The sequence below is a fragment of the Lepus europaeus genome, chromosome 2 (assembly GCF_033115175.1).
Source record: "Lepus europaeus isolate LE1 chromosome 2, mLepTim1.pri, whole genome shotgun sequence".
Lineage (NCBI taxonomy): Eukaryota > Metazoa > Chordata > Mammalia > Lagomorpha > Leporidae > Lepus > Lepus europaeus.
The window spans coordinates 125,434,752-125,454,723 of record NC_084828.1 but is presented as its reverse complement, the minus strand read 5'-3'; the positions used below and the strand labels follow the sequence as shown (position 1 = coordinate 125,454,723).

Here is a 19,972-nt window from a genome sequence, read left to right as displayed (position 1 = left end):
GTTCTAAAAAATCCCCCTGGAACTGGCCATCCACATCTGTCCTGTGGATGAAACCTCCGCGTAGATACAAACCTGCTTCTGACTTTCCCGCAGAGGTGGTCTTTGCTGCTAGCTAGCAGCTAGTAGGCTTTTCACGCTATTAGGACACTTGAACATCTCCGCCTCTCTGTCCCTCCTCAATCCATAAGAAACAAAAAAGATAAAAAGATAATCCTTTGCTAAGAGGGATTGCCAAAGAGGGTGGGTAAACCAAATCAAGTTATCACTCCTGAACCAAAACCCTAAAAAGGGATTGATCACAAAACACACTGGACAGGATTTGGGAAAAGATGTTCATGATCAGTTGGCAAATACAGTGACGGAGAAAATGAAACAAAAAAACCTCAGACTAGCCCTAGCATGTCAGAATATATATGATCAGTGAATATATGTGACCTCTGTGTGTGGATAGAGAAGAAAGAGAAGCCTCAGCCAGATGGGCTCTGGTTTAACTTGTTCTTCTTCATGGGTATAAAAGACAGAATTTCCCTTGGCACCTCCACATTTTAAGGACTAAAGGCCTAATCAAACAGCAATTGGAACTGTCAAAGACATAAATTCAACTCTCAGAGAGCTTCAGTGAAATAAAAATCTATCCCTGGGCTGATACTCGATTTCACAGCATCACTGACAGCATTTGTGGTCAGCGGTGATTTTCTCCATGATTTCCAGTACTTCGTCAAACCTCCACCAATAATATAAAGGTTTACCTGCTTCTTCATGTCTTCACTTCCTTGTAAAAACTACCCTGTGTCTCATAAAGCTTACTAAATAAGTTTTCTCTTGTTAATCTGTTCTGTTGGGACTGGTATTGTGGCGTGGTGGGTTAAGCAGCCACCTGTGACGCCACCCATGATATGCACACTGGTTTGAATCCCAGCTACTCCACTTCCAACCCAGCTGCCTGCTAATGAGCCTGGAAAAGCATTAAGTGATGACAAAAGTGCTTGGGCCCCTGCACCCAAGTGGGAGACCCAGATGAAGCTCCTGGCTCCTAGATTTGGCCTAGCACAAGCCTGACCACTGAGGACATTTGGGGAGTGAACAAGCAGATGGAAGATCCTTCTCTCTGTCTTTCCCTCTCTCTGTAACTCTAAGTTTCAAATAAATAAATGTCTTTGTAAAAAACAAAAAGAAGCTGCCTTTTGTTATTTCAGTCATGAACCCTCCAATGGGTAAGCAAATGATATTTTTCTTCTCCAACAGAATTTTACAACCAAACGCATATGTAGAAACCTGTCCACTTGCATTCTCACATACCTCCTCGGAAATAGCCAGAGCTGTGTTATTAAATGAGTATGACCATTCATTGAGCAGCTAATAAACAGGGCAATGGATTAAGAGTTTCTAGCTATATCTAATTTAATTCTCACATGTCTTGCAAAGTGAATTATAGGTTGAGTAAGATTGCCCTCCCCAAAATTCAGACAATTGTTTAAACTCTGAAGTCTTAATGTTACAAGCAATCTTAGACTTGATCTAAGGATGGCATCTGAGAGGTGAGGCCTATAGGTGGTCTTTGGGTCATTTAGGAAGTGTCCTCAGATAGTGGTTCTCTGGAGGGGTTGATTATTTGAGTTCAAGTTCAGTCTAGGTTTATTCTGCTTCCTGCCCTGCCATGTGATTTCCCTTCTGCTCCTGCCATGACCAGCCACCACAGATGCTGGATTATGGGGTCACATATCTTGAATTCTAACCTCCAAACTCTAAGCTGAAATAAATCTTTTCTTTCCCAAATGAGTTCCTCTCAGGCATTTTAATTTAGATAATAAAACTGGACTGAGGCCGGCGCCGTGGCTCAACAGGCTAATCCTCCGCCTTGCGGCGCCGGCACACCGGGTTTTAGTCCCGGTCGGGGCACCGATCCTGTCCCGGTTGCCCCTCTTCCAGGCCAGCTCTCTGCTGTGGCCAGGGAGTGCAGTGGAGGATGGCCCAAGTCCTTGGGCCCTGCACCCCATGGGAGACCAGGAGAAGCACCTGGCTCCTGCCATCGGAACAGCGCGGTGCGCCGGCTGCAGCGCGCTACCGCAGCGGCCATTAGAGGGTGAACCAACGGCAAAAGGAAGACCTTTCTCTCTGTCTCTCTCTCTCTCACTGTCCACTCTGCCTGTCAAAAAAAAAAAAAAAACTGGACTGAAACAACTACTACCCAGAATACTTTAATACTCACAAAAAGTAAAGGATGAAAGGGTAATGTAATCAAACCACATAGTAAATAAGGCTGTTAAGTTCTACTCAGTCCTACTCTACCACACCATCCAGTAAAAACAGAAATCCATTCAGTCCAAATGAAGTGCTAATCTGATTGAATAGGGGTGATTAATACCACTGATGAAGAGAAGCAAAGAAGCTCATTATCAGAAAACTGGCTTGATACATTCAAATAGGGAAGTTTGAAAGAGATATCAAGAAAGGTATTAAAACTAGTTCTTGGGGCCAGTGCTATGGCGTAGCAGGTAAAGCCACTGCCAGTGCCGGCATTCCATATGGGCACAGGTTTGAATCTGGCTGCTCCACTCCATTTAGCTCTCTGCTATGGCCTTGGAAAGCAGTAGAAGATGGCCCAACTGCTTGGGCTCCTGCACCCACGTGGGAGACCCAGAAGAAGCTCCTAGCTCTTGGCTTCAGATAGCTGCAGCTCCAGCCCTTGCAGCCATTTAGGGAGTGAACCAGTGGATGGAAGACCCCCAACCCTCTCTCTCTCACACACACACACAACATGCACACACACACACTAAACACAACAGAAAAACACTACAGAATGCATACAATCTTTCTGTATGTCAAAGCCCCCAAAATATAATAAAAAACAAAGACATGGAAAAATATTGATGCCTGTTATCCACAGAAATGTGAATCATACCAACGCTATAATTACCACATTCATACCAAAATGACTTGTTTAAAGATAACAATTTACTGACTGATTTCTTAATTATAAGCTAAAATAGTTATATAATTATTTTCTATTATGGCAACATGTTTCAAAACCCATGAAAATATTTCATCTTAAGGTTCATTAATAAGTAAATAATTCAAAGAAAACATATGTCTAAATCTGACTTACCAAATACTTTCTACTTTTTTTATTCTTGCTAAAGCAAACAGCTGAAGAATCTGATTATCAAATGAATCTACACATGAATAAACATTCAAAAATTACATTCAAATAGTATAAAAGTGTTTGTCTCCCTAAACCAAGAGCAGAATTTAAATCTATGATATGTTATGATATGTTTTGCTCCTTAGGAATCTACAAGCAGCACATACTAGCTCAGATTACAAATGCCAAAGAGTTTTAGGTTACAGCAAGTGTGAATGACAATTTTCTGAGTTAAGTAGAAGAAAATGAAATAAAATGAAAAGTTGAATGCCTCTCAAATGGAAATAACTTTTAAACTTCAATTTAATTCAAATCAATACCAAAACTAAACAAACACATATATTAGCAATGTATTACTTAAATATCCAGGAAGAAATAATGTAAGTATTATATTATGACTTAAATTATAATAATTTCATTCTGCAAAAAGAGAAAACCTAGCAACTCTTAAGTAGTATTCTGTTTGGCCATCACTGTGGAGCGGCAGATTAAGCCTCTTCCTGTACAATCAGAAACCCATATGGGTGCCAGTTCGAGTCCCAGCTGCTCCACTTCCAATCCAGCTCCCTGTTAATGTGCCTGGGAAATTGGTAGAGATTCCTCAAGTCCTTGGGCACCTGTACCCACATGGGAAAACTAGATGGAGTTCCAGGCTCCTGACTTCAGCCTGGCCCACCCTCAGTTCTTGTAGCCATTTGGAGAGTGAGTCAGATGATGGAGGATCTCTCTCTCTCTCTCTGTCTCTTCTCTCCCTCTCTCTCTCTCTTTTTTTTTTTTTTTTGATAGGCAGAGTTAGACAGTGAGAGAGAGACAGAGAGAAAGGTCTTCCTTCCATTGGTTCACCCCCCCAAATGGCCACTATGGCCAGCGCACTGCGCCGATCCAAAGCCAGGAGCCAGGTGCTTCTTCCTGATCTCCCACGCAGGTGCAGGGCCCAAGCACTTGGGCCATCCTCCACTGCCTTCCTGGGCCACAGCAGAGAGCTGGACTGGAAGAGGAACAACAAGGACAGAATCCAGCACCCAACCAGGACTAGATCCCAGGGTGCCGGCACCACAGGTGGAGGATTAGCCTAGTGAGCCATGGCGCTGGCCCTCTCCCTCTCTTTTTTTTAGCATTCTCTTTCCTATTAGCATAGACCCTCAAAATTATAAAATATCAAATATATATATATTTCTATTTTGAGCTCTCTGAGTTTAGATTTTTTTTCCATCCCAAAACGTAGCACAATACCATGGTATATATAGTACATGTTCATACAAGGGAATAAATTAATCTAAAATTTTACTAAGCAGGCATCCATCCATACTTTAATTTCCTTAGTATCTCCAACACTTGCAAACACCACCAAGGAGGAAAATTCACAATTGCCAAAGTCACCTAATCCATCCTTGGTCAGCTATATTCCTAGAGTTAGTGCAAATTTATCTCCCTCTAAGACTTGAATATCAGATCAATATTCTACTCAATTAAGCTCCATAGTAGAAGTTTCTTCTGGTTCACATGATGTTCTTTCAATATCCATATCCAGATTGTAAGAAGTGCTATAACCACATAGCCCACCAATTTCACTTGAGTATATACCCAATAGAATTGAAAACATAAGCCCACACATTAAAACACGTACATGAATGTTCATAGCATTATTATTCATAGTAGCCAAAAGATGGAAATAATAAATATCAACTGACAGATTAACAAAATGTGGTATATCCACTAACGGCATATTCAGCAATAAAAAGGAATGAAGTCTATTACATGCTAAATAGCAGAAGCCAATCAGAAAAGCCAAATATTATATGATTTTTCTCTACATGAAATGTCCAGAATAGACAAATCACTAGAGCCAGAAGGCAGATTACTGGTTGCCAAAGTTCTTGGGGAAACAGAAATAGGGAATGACTGCTAATGGGTATGGGGTTTCTTCTGAGGAAACTGAAACTAGAATGAGTCATTATAGTTGCACAATTCTGTGAATATACTAAAATCTGAAATTTTATACTTTTTAAAAAGTTGAATTTGATGATATATGAATGAAGCTATTGTTAGAAAGAAATGTTCTAACACAGGCTGGCTGATTACTTATGTAGCTGCTATAGAAATAATCTTTTCAGCTGATTATTATACCACATAGCCCAAATGTTTGATGATCCTTTATAATTCCTACAGAGCTAAATGCTTTTTATTTAAAATGTATAAAGGAGATAAATAACTCTTTATATTAAGACTATGAGTCCATAGATCTAAAGAAAATTAAAAGTAAATCCCATGAACTTTTGTAAAACCAAAGACTTTCCTAAAAAAAGTCTAGCATAAATGGTCAAAAAACTTTAACAAAACATTATTTCTTTACTGTAGTGAGCAACATATGGAATTTTTAGAGATATTTTTAAAACCAGCATAAAAGACTAAATTTGTTAATAATTCAACCTATATAGTATTAAAATTTAAATGCCTTATTTTAAATATATTTAGTGATTCCCTTTGCTAAGCAAGACCTAATTTACTTGGCCTTTTCACATGATCAAATGGTAATTCTCTGTCAGAATTGTCAATGATTTACTACAGTGCCAATTGAGAATCATAGTAAAATATCTAGGTATATTAATATAGATATGAATTTTTAAATAATATTAATTTACACTAGTATAAACATATCAAGTATAAATTTATAGTAATACGATAATACATCATAGTATTAGAATAAATGGCAATAATCATTACCATTGAATATAAAAGAAACAGATTAGTTAATATCCATTTCTTTATGGAAAAATATGCATATCCATACCCAGTTTATTTAAGGCAAAAAATTGTATACACCACGTTCAATTTGTCACTTCCTCACTTAAAAGCTAATGGACACATGCAGACAACATTTTACAGACTTGTGATATTTAACCCTCTTTCCTAGACTGACTATATCTACATGCAGCCCCAATAGAAACCCATGCATCATATACCATCTTTTTAACTAAATAATCAACAGTCTAATGATACCTTTTGCTCCACCTTCAAAAACTGAGCTAGTTCTTCCACAGTTAGATGATCTTTCTTGTCACTGTAGCTTAAGAGCAACAAATAAAGGTCCCTTCTCAAAGACATCATTTTGTAAAAAACACAAAATTCTTCAAATGTCAGAGTTCCTTGATTCTCATCTGTGTCAGCTTCCTGAAAAGGACATAGAAAAACAAGGCAGTATGTGGGTTTGCAATGGGAAATTTCATACTGGAAAATATTTACATTTAAAAAGCTAGTAGACCAATTATAAATGGTGAACATACATTTAAGTATACATGAAATGGTATAAAAATTGACCACATATTAGACCACAAGAAAAGAAAGTTTCAACAAAGTATAACAAAATCAATCTTATGCAAATCAATTTATCTGACCATTTACTTTATAAATTTTTAAGCTTTATAAATTTTATAAAACAAAGAAAACTCAAACAAAAAACTATGGAACTAATGCATTTCTCAACAGAAAATGAAATACACAGAAGTGAACAAATACCAATACAATTCATATTAAGACTCGTATGATAAGGTTAACATGATAATTAAAGAGAAACTTGAAGTCTTAAATTTATTGGAAAGTGATATAGATTAAAAACAGAAGCTGCTAACTCAATGAGAAAATCAGGAAAAAATTTAAGCTGCAGAAAACAGAAGAAAAAACATTACAAACAAAAGCAGAAAGCAATTAAATAGAAAACAAATAGATATAACAAGAATGTAAGCAAGAAGACAAACAGCTGATTTTTGGAAAAACTAATGAAAAAGAAATCTTGAACAAGACTCATCAAGAACAAAACAGAGAAGTTACATTTACGACTCTTAACAGTTTCTGTGATTTAATCAAATGTGATTTCCCGCCCCCCACCCCCACCCTCCAGGAGAGGCTCCATCCTCATTCTCCATAGGTAGCTCTGATGCTCAAAGTCATCAGCATCGCGGCCACCTCCTTGATTTCCCCTCTAGAAAAGTCTGGACAATCTATTTGGATTTTGATTTCTAGTTGAATATGTTTGATTCTAGTAACAATTGAGTGAAAGTCTTTCACCATGTATCTTACTACTGAGTAGCTGAATTTGTTAGAAAATCATAAATTACTGGGGAAACATGATGAGCAAGCAATCCATATAGGTGATCTTCTTTCAAAGTGAGCACAGTTGTAACTGAACAAAAACTGTCTTCCATTCAGTGTTGCAAAGCATACCCTATTGTTTCTGGACTTACCATCTCAAACAACAAGTAGAAAACAAATGATGCACATAGCATTACATATCACATTGCCCTGGTATGCTTACTTATAGGTACAGATGATTACCCATCTAGTCACTCGGAATAGAAAAACATTCCAAAGCATGAATTATTCTTAAGATCTATTTTAAAATCTGAAGCTTTTATAAATTAATATTCCACTTTTGGCCCTTAGTTTGAGGACTAAATTTAATCTCAGTGAAATACTGCAGAGTAAGTGTGGCCCAAGGATTCCCTCAGTGACCAACAGGGAAGCAGCATCTCATCTAATACTAAGAAGCAGTTAAATGAAGTTTCTGGAAAAAGCTTCCTAAATGGTATGAATGATTAGCACTTCCAAGGCTCCTGGATTCTAAATCTCTAAACTCCTCAGAAACAAAATAGGGAGCCCTTGAGGTCTCAGATAAGCACTACTTTTTAATATCAGTCTTTATTCTGATTCTCAAAACACATGAGGCATGACTGTCCTCTCAAAAGGATTCAATGAGTTTACTCCACCCTTTAAGTGTCGGGAAAAGTGCTTATACTTACTCTCTGAAAACAGCAACATATGCAAAGTATTTTACAAGGTAAAATCTGTGGATGGGTGGAAAGTTTATGAATTTTTTCTTTGCTGAAAAAAAATGTTTCTCTTTATCAAAGAAAAATATTACAGTGCAAAGCAAGGAACATTAGCTTCCAACAAAACATAGCAGCTTTTCAGGGTAGCTCAATGCATCAGTAATCTCTGTAAGCCTTCCATAAGCCTGTGCAATTGTGAAAACATACCTGAAACATTTGTCTAACTTTTCTTCTGGGCAGATTGACGTTTAGTTTATGCATTAGTTGGTGTATCTCTTCAATATTCAGTAAGCCATCACCATTTTTATCAGCTTCCTCAAAAGTCTGCTTCACCCATGTGCAGAAAAGTCAAAGAAAATACTTGTGCTTTCATCAAAATAGAAACTTCTCCCTCAAAGCATACTCACAAGCACATTTATCAGCAACACAGAACTTGAGAAGTAATTCTTTGAAGCCCTGCAATCCACAAGGCCTAGTGAGCTGCTATAGGGACTACAGCAAAAAATAAAATAAAATAAAACAAAACAGAACATGGAGAAGGGTATACATAAATGGGCCCCTCCACTGTGAAATGAGAGTCACAATAGATTAATGTCAAAGCTTCTTTAGTTAACCTTCTAATCCCATCTTATCCAAATTAAATATAAAACCTATTATTGCAAAAACACTGCATTTCATCAACTGGAGGGGGGGGTTTCATTACTCTTCTCAATTCCCCTACCAACAAGATAACATCTTAAATCATGTACCCTTCAGTAAAGTCCATAAACATAAAATGTTTTTATATGAGTTTATACATTATCTCTGCTTGTTTCTCATTTGCTGACCAGTTTTTTCACAGGTATGCTGCCATGTTTGTAACACAGATCTTGTAAAATCCTTATTGGTTCTCATTCACAGAATGTAGCAGGAATGGTCCACCATTGTAGCTTGCAAAGAAGCTTGATAAAGATTCCCCTGTGATAAAACAACAAATATAACAAATCTAGGCCTTATCTTCTCCTATGCACTTTTATCTAGTATCATGGTACACCATGGTACATTATCTTTTCAATTCTGTTTCCTCAATCTCGTTCTTAACATTTTAAAAAATTAGATCATCAAGAAAGGGGGAGGGGGGCGGCACTGTGGCGCAGTGGGTTAAAGCTCTAGCCTGAAGCGCCGGCATCCCATATGGGTACTGGTTCTAATCTCGGCTGCTCCTCTTCCAATCCAGCTCTCTGCTATGGCCTGGGAAAGCAGTAGAATGGGCCCCTGCACCCGCGTAGGAGACCTGAAGGAATCTCCTGGCTCCTGCCTTTGGGTTGGCACAGCTCCGGTCATTGCGGCCATCTGGAGAGTGAACCAGCGGATGGGAGACCTCTCTCTCTGTCTGTACTTCTCTCTGTAACTCTGTCTTTCAAATAAATAAAATAAATCTTTAAAAAATTAGATCATCTAGTTCAATCTTTGTTCAGATTACAAGGTTAAAGTAGAAATTTAGTAAGAATTAGTGAGAGAACAAGTCTGCAAGCCAGGACTCTGCAACCTGATCTAGTACTCTTGTCTCCTCACATACAGCCTATCTCTGTCCCTTGTTCCTTCTGTTAGTATTTGCAGGATTCCTATCTAAGAGTCCTAAACTTCTAGGTTATGGGCAATAACCCAGTGCACAAGCCTCATATACTAGGGGTTGCCTTCACAGCTCAGATAGACTAGGAGGAGGCAGGGTAAGGAGCTGAGTTTAGATATATAAAGGATTTATATTGTATAAACTGAGTTTTTAAAAGACCTTCAACATGATGAGCCTTAGGTTGCTTTACAAGTTAAAAACAAAAAGCAGAATAAATGAATAAGTTGAAAGTTCCCAGTTAACTTTTAGCAGAGGATTTTTTTAATGGGTGGTTCACAGATGTTAGGCGTTGGGGCTACAAAAGGTAGGAACAGTGTACATGCTTAGAATAACAAACTGAACTTCAAAGTTCGTAAGTAAAAGGAAAAGAATGAAGGTGATGGAAAGAAACCAGAGAATCAAAGAGGAAAGCATAGATTTAAAACCAAGAAATGGGAGACTGGGAATATATCAGGAGAGGTCAATGGATAAGCTTTGCTTATCAAACAGGTGACATCAATTGAGAGATTTTCATTTTAAGTCAAAATATTAACTCCCAGTGGTTACAAAGCACATTTGCATTTCTTACGTGATTCAAATTATGAGTGTAGGAGACTGTAGGTTAGAAAGTAAGGACAATTAAGAAAGGTAAAATCTTCCTTCTAGAGTGTTTTTAAAGGTGATTTTCAGATTATAAATATTTTCTTTCGCACTTTGTTTCCTTGAAAACATTTTAAAATATACGTAAGAACCCAGCTCTTTTAAGTACAATTTTTCCTCAGACTTCAGAAAAGACCTCATTATATATGATACCTGGAAGTTAAAAGGAGCCCCAGGGCTGGGGGAAAAATAACTGAAGTATCAAGAGTGGAAGATTTTTGGCCAGTTACAAATAAGTATTTGAGTCTCATTTTTTTTTTTTCCTGTTTTCTGAGAACACTGCACTCACTCCATGAACTCTGCTTTTTTTGGCTGCAGACACTGCTCTGTGCCCCACAAAATATTTGTCCAGAGTTCAAATAAGTGATTAAATAAGTCCAAATATTTGCATTGCTTTATTCTATGATCCTTTACTGAAGCCTCTCAAAGATGTCTTCAAAGAGGCAGTGACAGCCCAACCCTAAGTATGAATACACTCTGCAGACAAAGAAACAATGCTGGCCCTAATGCTACTGCTGAACTAGCCCTGTGACAGTGGGTCCCTGGAGTCACCTCTTAGAGCTCCTGTTTATGCACAATGCCAGACAGCACAACTACACAACCTTGAAAACCCTTCCAAATCTAAGATTCAATGAAAAGGGAAACCATTCTTTCTAGTAACAGAACACACAGTGTACACCGGCAGACCAGAAGGGTTCTGATATGGTCGAGCTGTTCTTCATAATAAGATATGAGTGCCCAGACTAGCCCTGAATCAGTAACTCAGAATCATGAATGTGGTAATGTAAGCAGAGAAACTGACATTTGGCAGAAACAAGGAATACAATTAATGAAAAATAATAGTCTATTATTTTGTATCAAGAAACTATAAGAGATTGTAAAAATTAAATGGTATTATTTGTGCAAGAGTGGGCAAATGCTTCCTGTAAAGGGCTTCGTTGTAAATATTTTAGGCTTTGCAAACTATTTGCTCTCAGTTTCAATCATACCACTCTGCCCTTGTTACATGAAAGGAGCCCTATAAATACATTCAAAGGCCAGAGGGAAATGTTGAGGCCAGGTACCAGCATCCGTATCTTTGCATTACAGGACCACTGAGATTTCTGACTTTAATCTGTCTGAGCAGAAAAGCAAAAGATTTGTCACTCTTCACCTCTCTTTAGAAATAACAACAATAGCTACTATATACAAAGTGCTAAAATGTGCTTGGCAGAGATTTAAGGACATTACCTATATCAATTTATTTGATCTTCAGAAGCTGCTACCATCATCATCATCATCATCATCATCATCATCATGACAACCACCACCACCACATTACACATTAAGATGCTGAGGCAAGAGAGTGTAAGTAATTCACAAACCTAAAAAGCACATAGCAGAATTGGGGCTAGACCCCAAGCAGTACAGCAAGGTCTGAGTCCCCTATGACATGATACAAGAAGCATTTAAAAAGTTCACAGGAAATGAAAAAAATTCATGATTTCAATTTTTTCACCAAAATAAACATCTTTAAATTCTATTTTTCCACAGACTTTTGAAATACCCTCATATTGCTCCTAGTAGATATGAAACTACCTCCGCCCAACAGGACCACCCTACTGAAGAAATAATTCAGCTTATGCTCTAGACTGGGTGGATTTCCTCATAGAGCCATTTAAGATTCATTATTCTCATTATTCACTCATAGTTAAAGTTTTCAGAACTAAATGAAATCTAATAATGAATATCCCAAATGTGCTCCTCTCCATATAATTAAATGTTCAATCAAGGATGTCATCCTGTTATTAAGATATTATCTAAAACCCTATCAAATTCTGACAAATATGTATAAGAATTGTTTGTGTGTTGACATAACTTACCTAAATTTTTTTTACTTCAGCTTTCTTTTTACAAAGTATTCAGTAAATCTCTTCCTTTCTTTCTCCTTCACTGACATAAATATCAACTGCTTCTACCTTAATATTTCTTAAAAGACTGGTCCTCTGTGCAGTCTATTGTCCATCTGCTTTCCAGTTAATGTAGTTTCTGAACATAAAATTCTTAAGCTGCCAGGCTGATGAATTCAAACATGAAATCTCACAGGTGTCATTAAACATGTACAAATGAACCATTCAAAAACTACTGACCAGAGTGTTTTCAAGATGGCAGAATAAGGAGGAAGCTCACTGCTCTAGTCTAGGGAAAACAGTGGAAAAAAAAAAAAGTGAAAAGAGTGCAATCTCAGGGAAAGGTTAAAAAGAAAACTGTGACTGTGAGTGGCTCCACATGCTCAGGGTTCGATACCCTGGTGAGGGTCATTGCTACAGGATCTGTGTTCACACCAAGGACTGCACAGATTCTTCATGTGGTTCTTACAGCAGCGCACATAAAAACTGTACCCAATGGGGACAGTGCCCAGGCATTGGTCTCCTTGTAGGAGAGGAGGTAAGCATGAGAATATGCCAACAGAGCAGAACACACCTCCACTCTGATCTTAAAAAAAAAAAAAAAAAACCACAGAGATTTACCATGTCCAACTTGGGTGTCACTTTGGACACTCTCTTCACACTAGTGAACTAAACAGAGCTCCCTGACCACACCCAGCACATGCCTCTGGGTATTCACAAAGAGTGGGTACTCCACTAAGCCACAGATGCATAGTTCAAAGATAAAAACCATCACGGGGGGGGGGGGGGGACTAACAAGTATCACCACAAATGCCTAATAATAAATGCAGCAATTCAAGAAACAAGAATATGGAACATAACATGACACCCCCAAAAGAACACAACACTTCAATACTAGAAGGTAAAGATGATGAGGCTGATGAAATTCCAAAAAGGAAATAAAAAAATTGATCACAGGATTATTTAGAAGTAATCAGAAGCAAATTCATGAACTAAAGAAATCCAAAAATGACAAGAAGGAAAACTTCTCCCATGAAATTAAAATTTTAAGGAGAAAACAAAATGAAATATTAGAAATGAAGAATTCAATAGATCAAATAAAAAATGAGTTAGAAGGCCATAACAACAGGCCACATGAGGCAGAAGAAAGAATATCTGGAAATTTTATAATCAGATCAAAAAAGTAAAAAGAAATTAGAAAACAAAAAACAGTGTTGTGGATTTATGGGTTACTATCAAACAGTCCAACATATGGGACATAGAAATTCCTGAAGGTGTGGAAAGAGAGAATGGATTAGAAGGACTTTTTAGTGAAATAATTACAGAAAACTCTTCAAATTTGGAGAAAGACAGGGAAATCCAAGTATGAGAAGCACATAGAAATGCTAATAGACATGACCAGAAAAGATCTTCACCATGACACAATGCAGTCAAACTCTCCACAGTAAAACATAAAGACTCTAAAATGTGCATGAGAGAAATGTAAGATTACTTTCAGAGGATCTTCAATTAGCCTCACAACTGACTTCTCATCAGAAATACTATAAGCTAGGAGAGAAGGGCAAGATATATTCAAAGTCTTAACAGGAAAAAAAAAAACTGTCAATCTAGACTTCTATAGGCTGTAAAGCTCTCATTTATGAAAAAAAAGTGAAATAAAGACTTTCCATAAAAAACAGAAATTAAAATCCAGCCTTGCAAAAGATGCTTAAGGGGCCGGCACCGTGGCTCAATAGGCTAATCCTCCGCCTTGTGGCACTGGCACACCGGGTTCTAGTCCCGGTCGGGGCACCGGATTCTGTCCTGGTTGCCCCTCTTCCAGGCCAGCTCTCTGTTATGGCCTGGGAGTGCAGTGCAGGATGGCCCAAGTGCTTGGGCCCTGCACCCCATGGGAGACCAGGAAAGGCACCTGGCTCCTGGCTTCGGATCAGTGCAGTGTGCCGGCCACAGCACGCTGGCCACGGCGGCCATTGGAGGGTGAACCAATGGCAAAGGAAGACCTTTCTCTCTGTCTCTCTCTCTCACTGTCCACTCTGCCTGTCAAAAAAAAAAAAGATACTTAAGGATGTGCTACACAGGGAAACACAGAAAAATAGTCATCACTATGAAAGAAGGTAAAGGAAGAAAATCTATAGTTACCTTGAATGTAAATGGCCTAAACTCTCCAGTTAAAAGATAAAGAATGCTTGAATGGATTAAAAAACAAAACCCATCTATTTGCTCCCTACAAGAAACACATCTCACCAACAAATATAAACACAGACTGAAAGTGAAAGGATGGAAAAAGATATTCCATGCTAGCAGAAACCAAAAAAGAGCTGGGGTAGCCATCCTAATATCAGAGAAAACACTTAAAACAAAAACTGTTAAAAGAGACAAAAAGGGCATTATATAATAATTAAGGGATCAACTTAACAGGAAGATGTGACTATTTTAAACGTATATACACCTAATTACAGGCTATTTAAAAGAAACATTAATGGATCTGAAGGGAGACATAGACTCCAATACAACAGTAATTGGAGGCTGGTGCCATGGCTCACTAAGCTAATCCTTCACCTGCGGCGCCGGCACCCTGGGTTCTAGTCCCGGTTGGGTCACTGGATTCTGTCCCAGTTGCTCCTCTTCCAGTCCAGCTCTCTGCTGTGGCCCAGGAAAGCAGTGGAGGATGGCCCAAGTCCTTGCGCCCTGCACCCGCATGGAAGACCAGGAGGAAGCACGTGGTTCCTGGCTTCGGATCAGCGTTGCGTGCCAGCTGCAGCAGCCACTTGGGGGGAGGGGGGGTGAACCAACAGAAGGAAGACCTTTCTCTCTGTCTCTCTGTCTCTCTCTCTCGCTGTCTAACTCTGCCTGTCAAAAAAAATAATAAAGAACAGTAATAGGAGACTTCAATACTCCACTTTCAGCAATGGACAAATTAACCAGACAGAAAATCAGCAAGGAAACAACAGAGCTAATTGACACTGTAGAACAAATGGACCTAACAGATATATATAGAACTTTACATCCTACAGATGCAGAATACACATTCTTCTCACAAATGTGTGGAACTTTCTCAAGGGTAGACCACATGTTAGGCCATAAAGCAAGTCTAAGCAAATTCAAAAAAATTTAAATCATACCATGCATCTTCTCGGACTACAATGGAATGAAGCTGGAAATCAACAATTCAAGAATATCTAGAATATATGTAAACACATGGAGATTGACAACATGCTCCAGAATGAACAGTGGGTCATTGAAAACAATCAAAAGAGAACTCAAAAATTATCTGGAAATGAATGACGACAAATATGCAACATATCAAAACTTATGAGACACAGCAAAAGCAGTGTTAAGAGGAAAGTTTATAGCAAGTTGTGTCTACATAAAGAAATTAGAAAGGCACCAATTAAATGAGTTACCAATGTATCTTAAGGACCTAGAACAAAAACCTTATGATTATCTCAATATATGCAGAGAAAGCATTTGACAAAATACAACACACTTTCATGATGAAAACTTTAAGGAAATTGGGTATAGAAGGAACATTCCTCAGCACAATCAAAGCATTTATGAGAAACCCACAGCCAGCATCCTAGTGAATGGGGGAAAAGTTAGAAGCATTCCTACTGAAATCTGGAACCAGATAAGAATGCCCCACTCTCACCATTGCTATTCTATACAATTCTGGAAGTTTTAGCTAGAGACATTAGGCAAGAAAAAGATATCCAAGGGTTACAAATTGGAAAGGAGGAAGTCAAACTATCCTTATTTGCTGATGACATGATTCTATATGGAGAGGATACAAAATACTCCACTAAGAGATGATTGGAACTCATAGAAGAGTTTGGTAAAGTGGCAGGATATAAAATCAATACACAAAAATCAACACCCTTTGTATGCACAGACAATTTCATGGCTGAGAAACAACTTCTAAGATCGATCCCATTCACAGTAGCTGCAAAAAAATCACATATGTAGGAATAAATTTAACGAAGGATGTCAAAGATCTCTACAATAAGAACTACAAAACATTAAAGAAAGAAACAGAAGAAGATGCAAAAAAATGGAAGAATTTTCCGTGTTCATGGATTGGAAGAATCAGTATCATCAAAATATCATACTACCGAAAGCAATTTACAGATTCAAGCAGTACCAATCAAAATACTAAAGACACTCTTGTCAGATATAGAAAAAATGATGCTGAAATTCATATGGAAACATAGGAGACCCTTAACAGGTAAAACAATCTTATACAACAAAAACAAAGCTGGAGACATCACAATACCAAGTTTCAAGACATAGAAAAGGGTAGTTATAATCAAAACAGCCTGGTACTGGTACAAAAACAGATGAATAGACCAATGGAACAGAATAAAAATTCCAGAAATCAACCCACACATCTACAACAAATTTATCTTTGACAAAGGAACTAAAATCAGTCTCTGGAGCAAAGATAGTCTCTTCAACAAATGATGCTAGGAAAACTGGATCTCCACATGCAGAAGTATGTAGCAAGACCCCTACCTTACACCTTATACAAAAGTCTACTCAAAATGGATGAAAGATCTAAATCTATGAAAATCAAAATCTTAAAAAAATCTGTGATAACAAAATTTTCTCTCTCTGGGTAGGACTGTTTGGAGCTGCTGCCTGCTGCTGCTGTAGCTCTCCCTGACAAAGGCAGCCAGCTGCAGGACAGTCCCAACAGGCTGGGGACTGCACTGAGCTGCTCAATTAACTGCATCTGAACTGCCCCATCTCAGATGTCAATCATGAGAAAATATTCTCTGTCACTTAAGACATGGTTAGTGTGGTATCTACTGTTTGCCCCAAAAAGCGTGGTTTTTCTTTCTTTTTGTCACATGATAAAAAGTTAAGAACTACATATCTTAGATTGCAACAGGTGATGGCTCAAGTAGTTGGGTCTCTGCCAGCCTTACGAGAGTCCTGGAATGAGTTCCTGGCTCTAGGCTTTGGCCTGGTCCAGCCCCAGCTACTGCAGGCACTTGGAGAGTGAGCCAGCAGATTGGAAATATCTGTATGTCTGTTTGTTTCTTTGTCCTCTCTCTCTCTCTGTCACTCTGCATTTCAAATAAGTAATTTTTTGAAGGATAAAACTAACCAAATAGAGCACAAAAGTTTGTTTCTATGTGTGTGCTTTGTTTATGCATCCCAGTTGCATTTATCTGCATGCTGAGATTACTGATGAAAACATCATGGCTCATCAACTCTGGTTTTCACACTGTCAAAATCCTTTCACGGACTGAATAGTTCCATTGTGCTCCAACAGTATCCTGGCTGCAGGATTATAGCTAGAACAGTACAAATTTCTTACCACCTGTGATAAAATAATATATACTTTAGTTTTTTTCATAGTTTTTGTCTCAAAACTGCCTCACCAAGGTAGGCCATTCAAACACAAGAAAGTGAGTCAGTCATAAAGCCCTTCTCGTTCCAAAGGGGCCCAATACCACAACTGCAAGCAAAGAATGATGAAGAATCTGGACAGACAGGCCTTGTTGGGTATCCCTACATGGTCTACTAGTAATCGTTATCACCAGTCTATCATGTAATCCAATCTCTAGAAAAATCCAAAAGGACAGGGCTCAGAGAGCTTCCCAACAGAGTTTCCTAGAGGGTGGTGTACCCATAGAGGGCAAGGAGCTCCATGCTCATTCTGCCATACCTTATCCTTCGCATCTCTTCATCTGTTCTTTGTAGTATCCTTTGTATAAACCACAAAACATAAGTGCTTCTCTGAGTTACATGAACTGCTTGAGCAAATTCATCAAATCCAAGGAGTGGGTGTGCAAATCCTGATGTACAGCCAGTCATTGAGAAGCACAGGTCAAGCTACCTGGGAATCAATTGGCATGGGGCAGGGCAGTGCTGGGGACCAAAATCTCAATGTGAGACCTGATAGTGTGTCCAGGTAGACAATGTCAGAACTGAATTGGATTCGAGAGCACTCAGCAGGCATTCCCTGATAAAGTGATTGCTTGCTTGCTTGCTGGTGGAGAGAAACCCCCACACATCTGGGACTGCAGAAGTCTCCTGCAATGATTGTGCTAGGAGAGAAGGAAAACAACTGGCTTTTCCAACAAACCAATTCTGGCTGGAAAAATATTATGGTACACATTCCAAAAACACAAAGAAAGTTAGACAAGGGCTTGCTTGACAAGGACCCATGTATTTTAAGGTCATTCAAAACATGAAGAAGGGAACCAATGAGGTCAACTAACCCAAGACCCTCATTTTACAGAAACGGGAATGGAGGCCAGAGGGCCATGCCACATGCCCGGCTCAAGCCAGTGGGAAAGGCACCTTCATATTGAACACATTAATCATAAACCTGTCAGTGCTGAAGATCCACTAGTATGGATTTAATCAAGGGTGTAACTTAGATTCTAGTTTCTCAAGTTCTTTAGAGGGGTCAAATATTATTAAGTAAAAAATAATTTCCCCTTGAGTATCAATCACAACAATTTCTACAATGTAAGTCAAAAAGAGAGAGAAATGGCAGGAAGGAGCTTGGTGCCTGGTACATAACTGGAATTCACAAAGCACATGTTGAACTAAACTGGTTTCATAAAAGAGTAAGATTTTCTCTAACCCACACCAACCCTTCCTGCTTACAGTTGATCAGTACCCACACAATTAAAAAAAACAAAGACAATAATATTTAATGTGCACCTCTCTCTCTTAGGACACTTTAGTCTATCTTTGGATATCTCTCAGAACCAAATGAGGTCTCTTCAGAAGAATCCTGGTCCCAAGCTCACACAAGCTTATGGTTCCATGTATTTTAGGTAATGGGTAACTTAGAGTGAGAGTGAGGAGGGTGAGAAGGGTGCTAGGGATAAAGACACAGAAAGCAAAGTGGTTTTCAGCCTCACAGTTATGGGAATAAGCAAAGCACAGCCTCCTGCTCACTTCACATTCACACAGCTCGAAAGCAGATGTCTAGGGAGGATATTGGTTGTGAGTCCTCTGCCTCTTGGCCAGGGAATCTTCGTCACTGATGCCAGCCATCAGGTACTTCAGGCCGGTGATCCAGGTGCGGGCCTCCTCGGGGTTGGAGGTGATGAGGTCCAGGGACTCCATGTGGTTGCCATGGTAGATGGTGAAGCAGCAGCTGGGGTCAAAGTTCCCCTCCGCCTGTCTGTGGAATATCTCAGACTGCCGGCCTTCGGTGACTTTGTAAATGGAGTCGATGAGAACTGTGAGGGAAATCATTCACAGCTATATGGCTGACAAACATATTCTTTTATACAGATTAAAAACAAAACAAAAAAATGTTAAATATAAAAAGTAACTATAAAAATTCATTGTTTACAAGTTGTAGTTTTAAAGCAAAAGATGAAACATGGGCCCTACTCTTTCCTGCTGGAAACTGGCTCCACCTAAGATTTCACCTTCCTGAACAGTCTTGATGATGGCCTCCCGAGGCAATGAGTCAGGATGAGTGGAGATTTTAGTAAAATGATAGGGGTGCCCATCAGGGCAAGAAAACTGGTAGGAAAGGCAGGCTAATGAATACATCAAATTGATAATTTACATATTTATGGAAGGAAACCATTAAAAACTTAAAATAGAATTTGATGCTCTGCAATATGCATGAGAAGATAGCGGCAAAAAAATTTACCAGCAATTGAATAACACAGCTGAATATACCAGTGGCCATGGAGAATGCTATGGTGGTGGAAGAAAAACAGGGCTGGGAGAACATCTGGGAGCAGACCAAGGAATCTGAAACACTGCATATCATGCCCTTGATGCTGTGTTGCCATGACTTTACCCTCGGCAAAAGGCTCAAGCTGTCCAATAGCTGCTAGATACTTGTGGTTATCCTTACCCTATCAAATTGCATTCCAGATTT

General features: G+C 38.8%; 1 protein-coding gene across 1 annotated transcript in view; it reads right to left on the bottom strand.

Annotated features, from left to right (window-relative positions):
- PLCH1 (phospholipase C eta 1) overlaps positions 1–19,972 on the bottom strand; it is a 287,303-nt gene that overhangs the window by 86,615 nt on the left and 180,716 nt on the right. The window contains exons 4-6 of the mRNA XM_062212704.1: positions 19,070–19,313; positions 8,176–8,305; positions 6,143–6,313 (exon numbers count right to left, since the gene is read on the bottom strand). Coding sequence (XP_062068688.1) covers positions 6,143–6,313; positions 8,176–8,305; positions 19,070–19,313 — 545 coding nt within the window. The remainder of the gene's footprint in view (positions 1–6,142; positions 6,314–8,175; positions 8,306–19,069; positions 19,314–19,972) is intronic.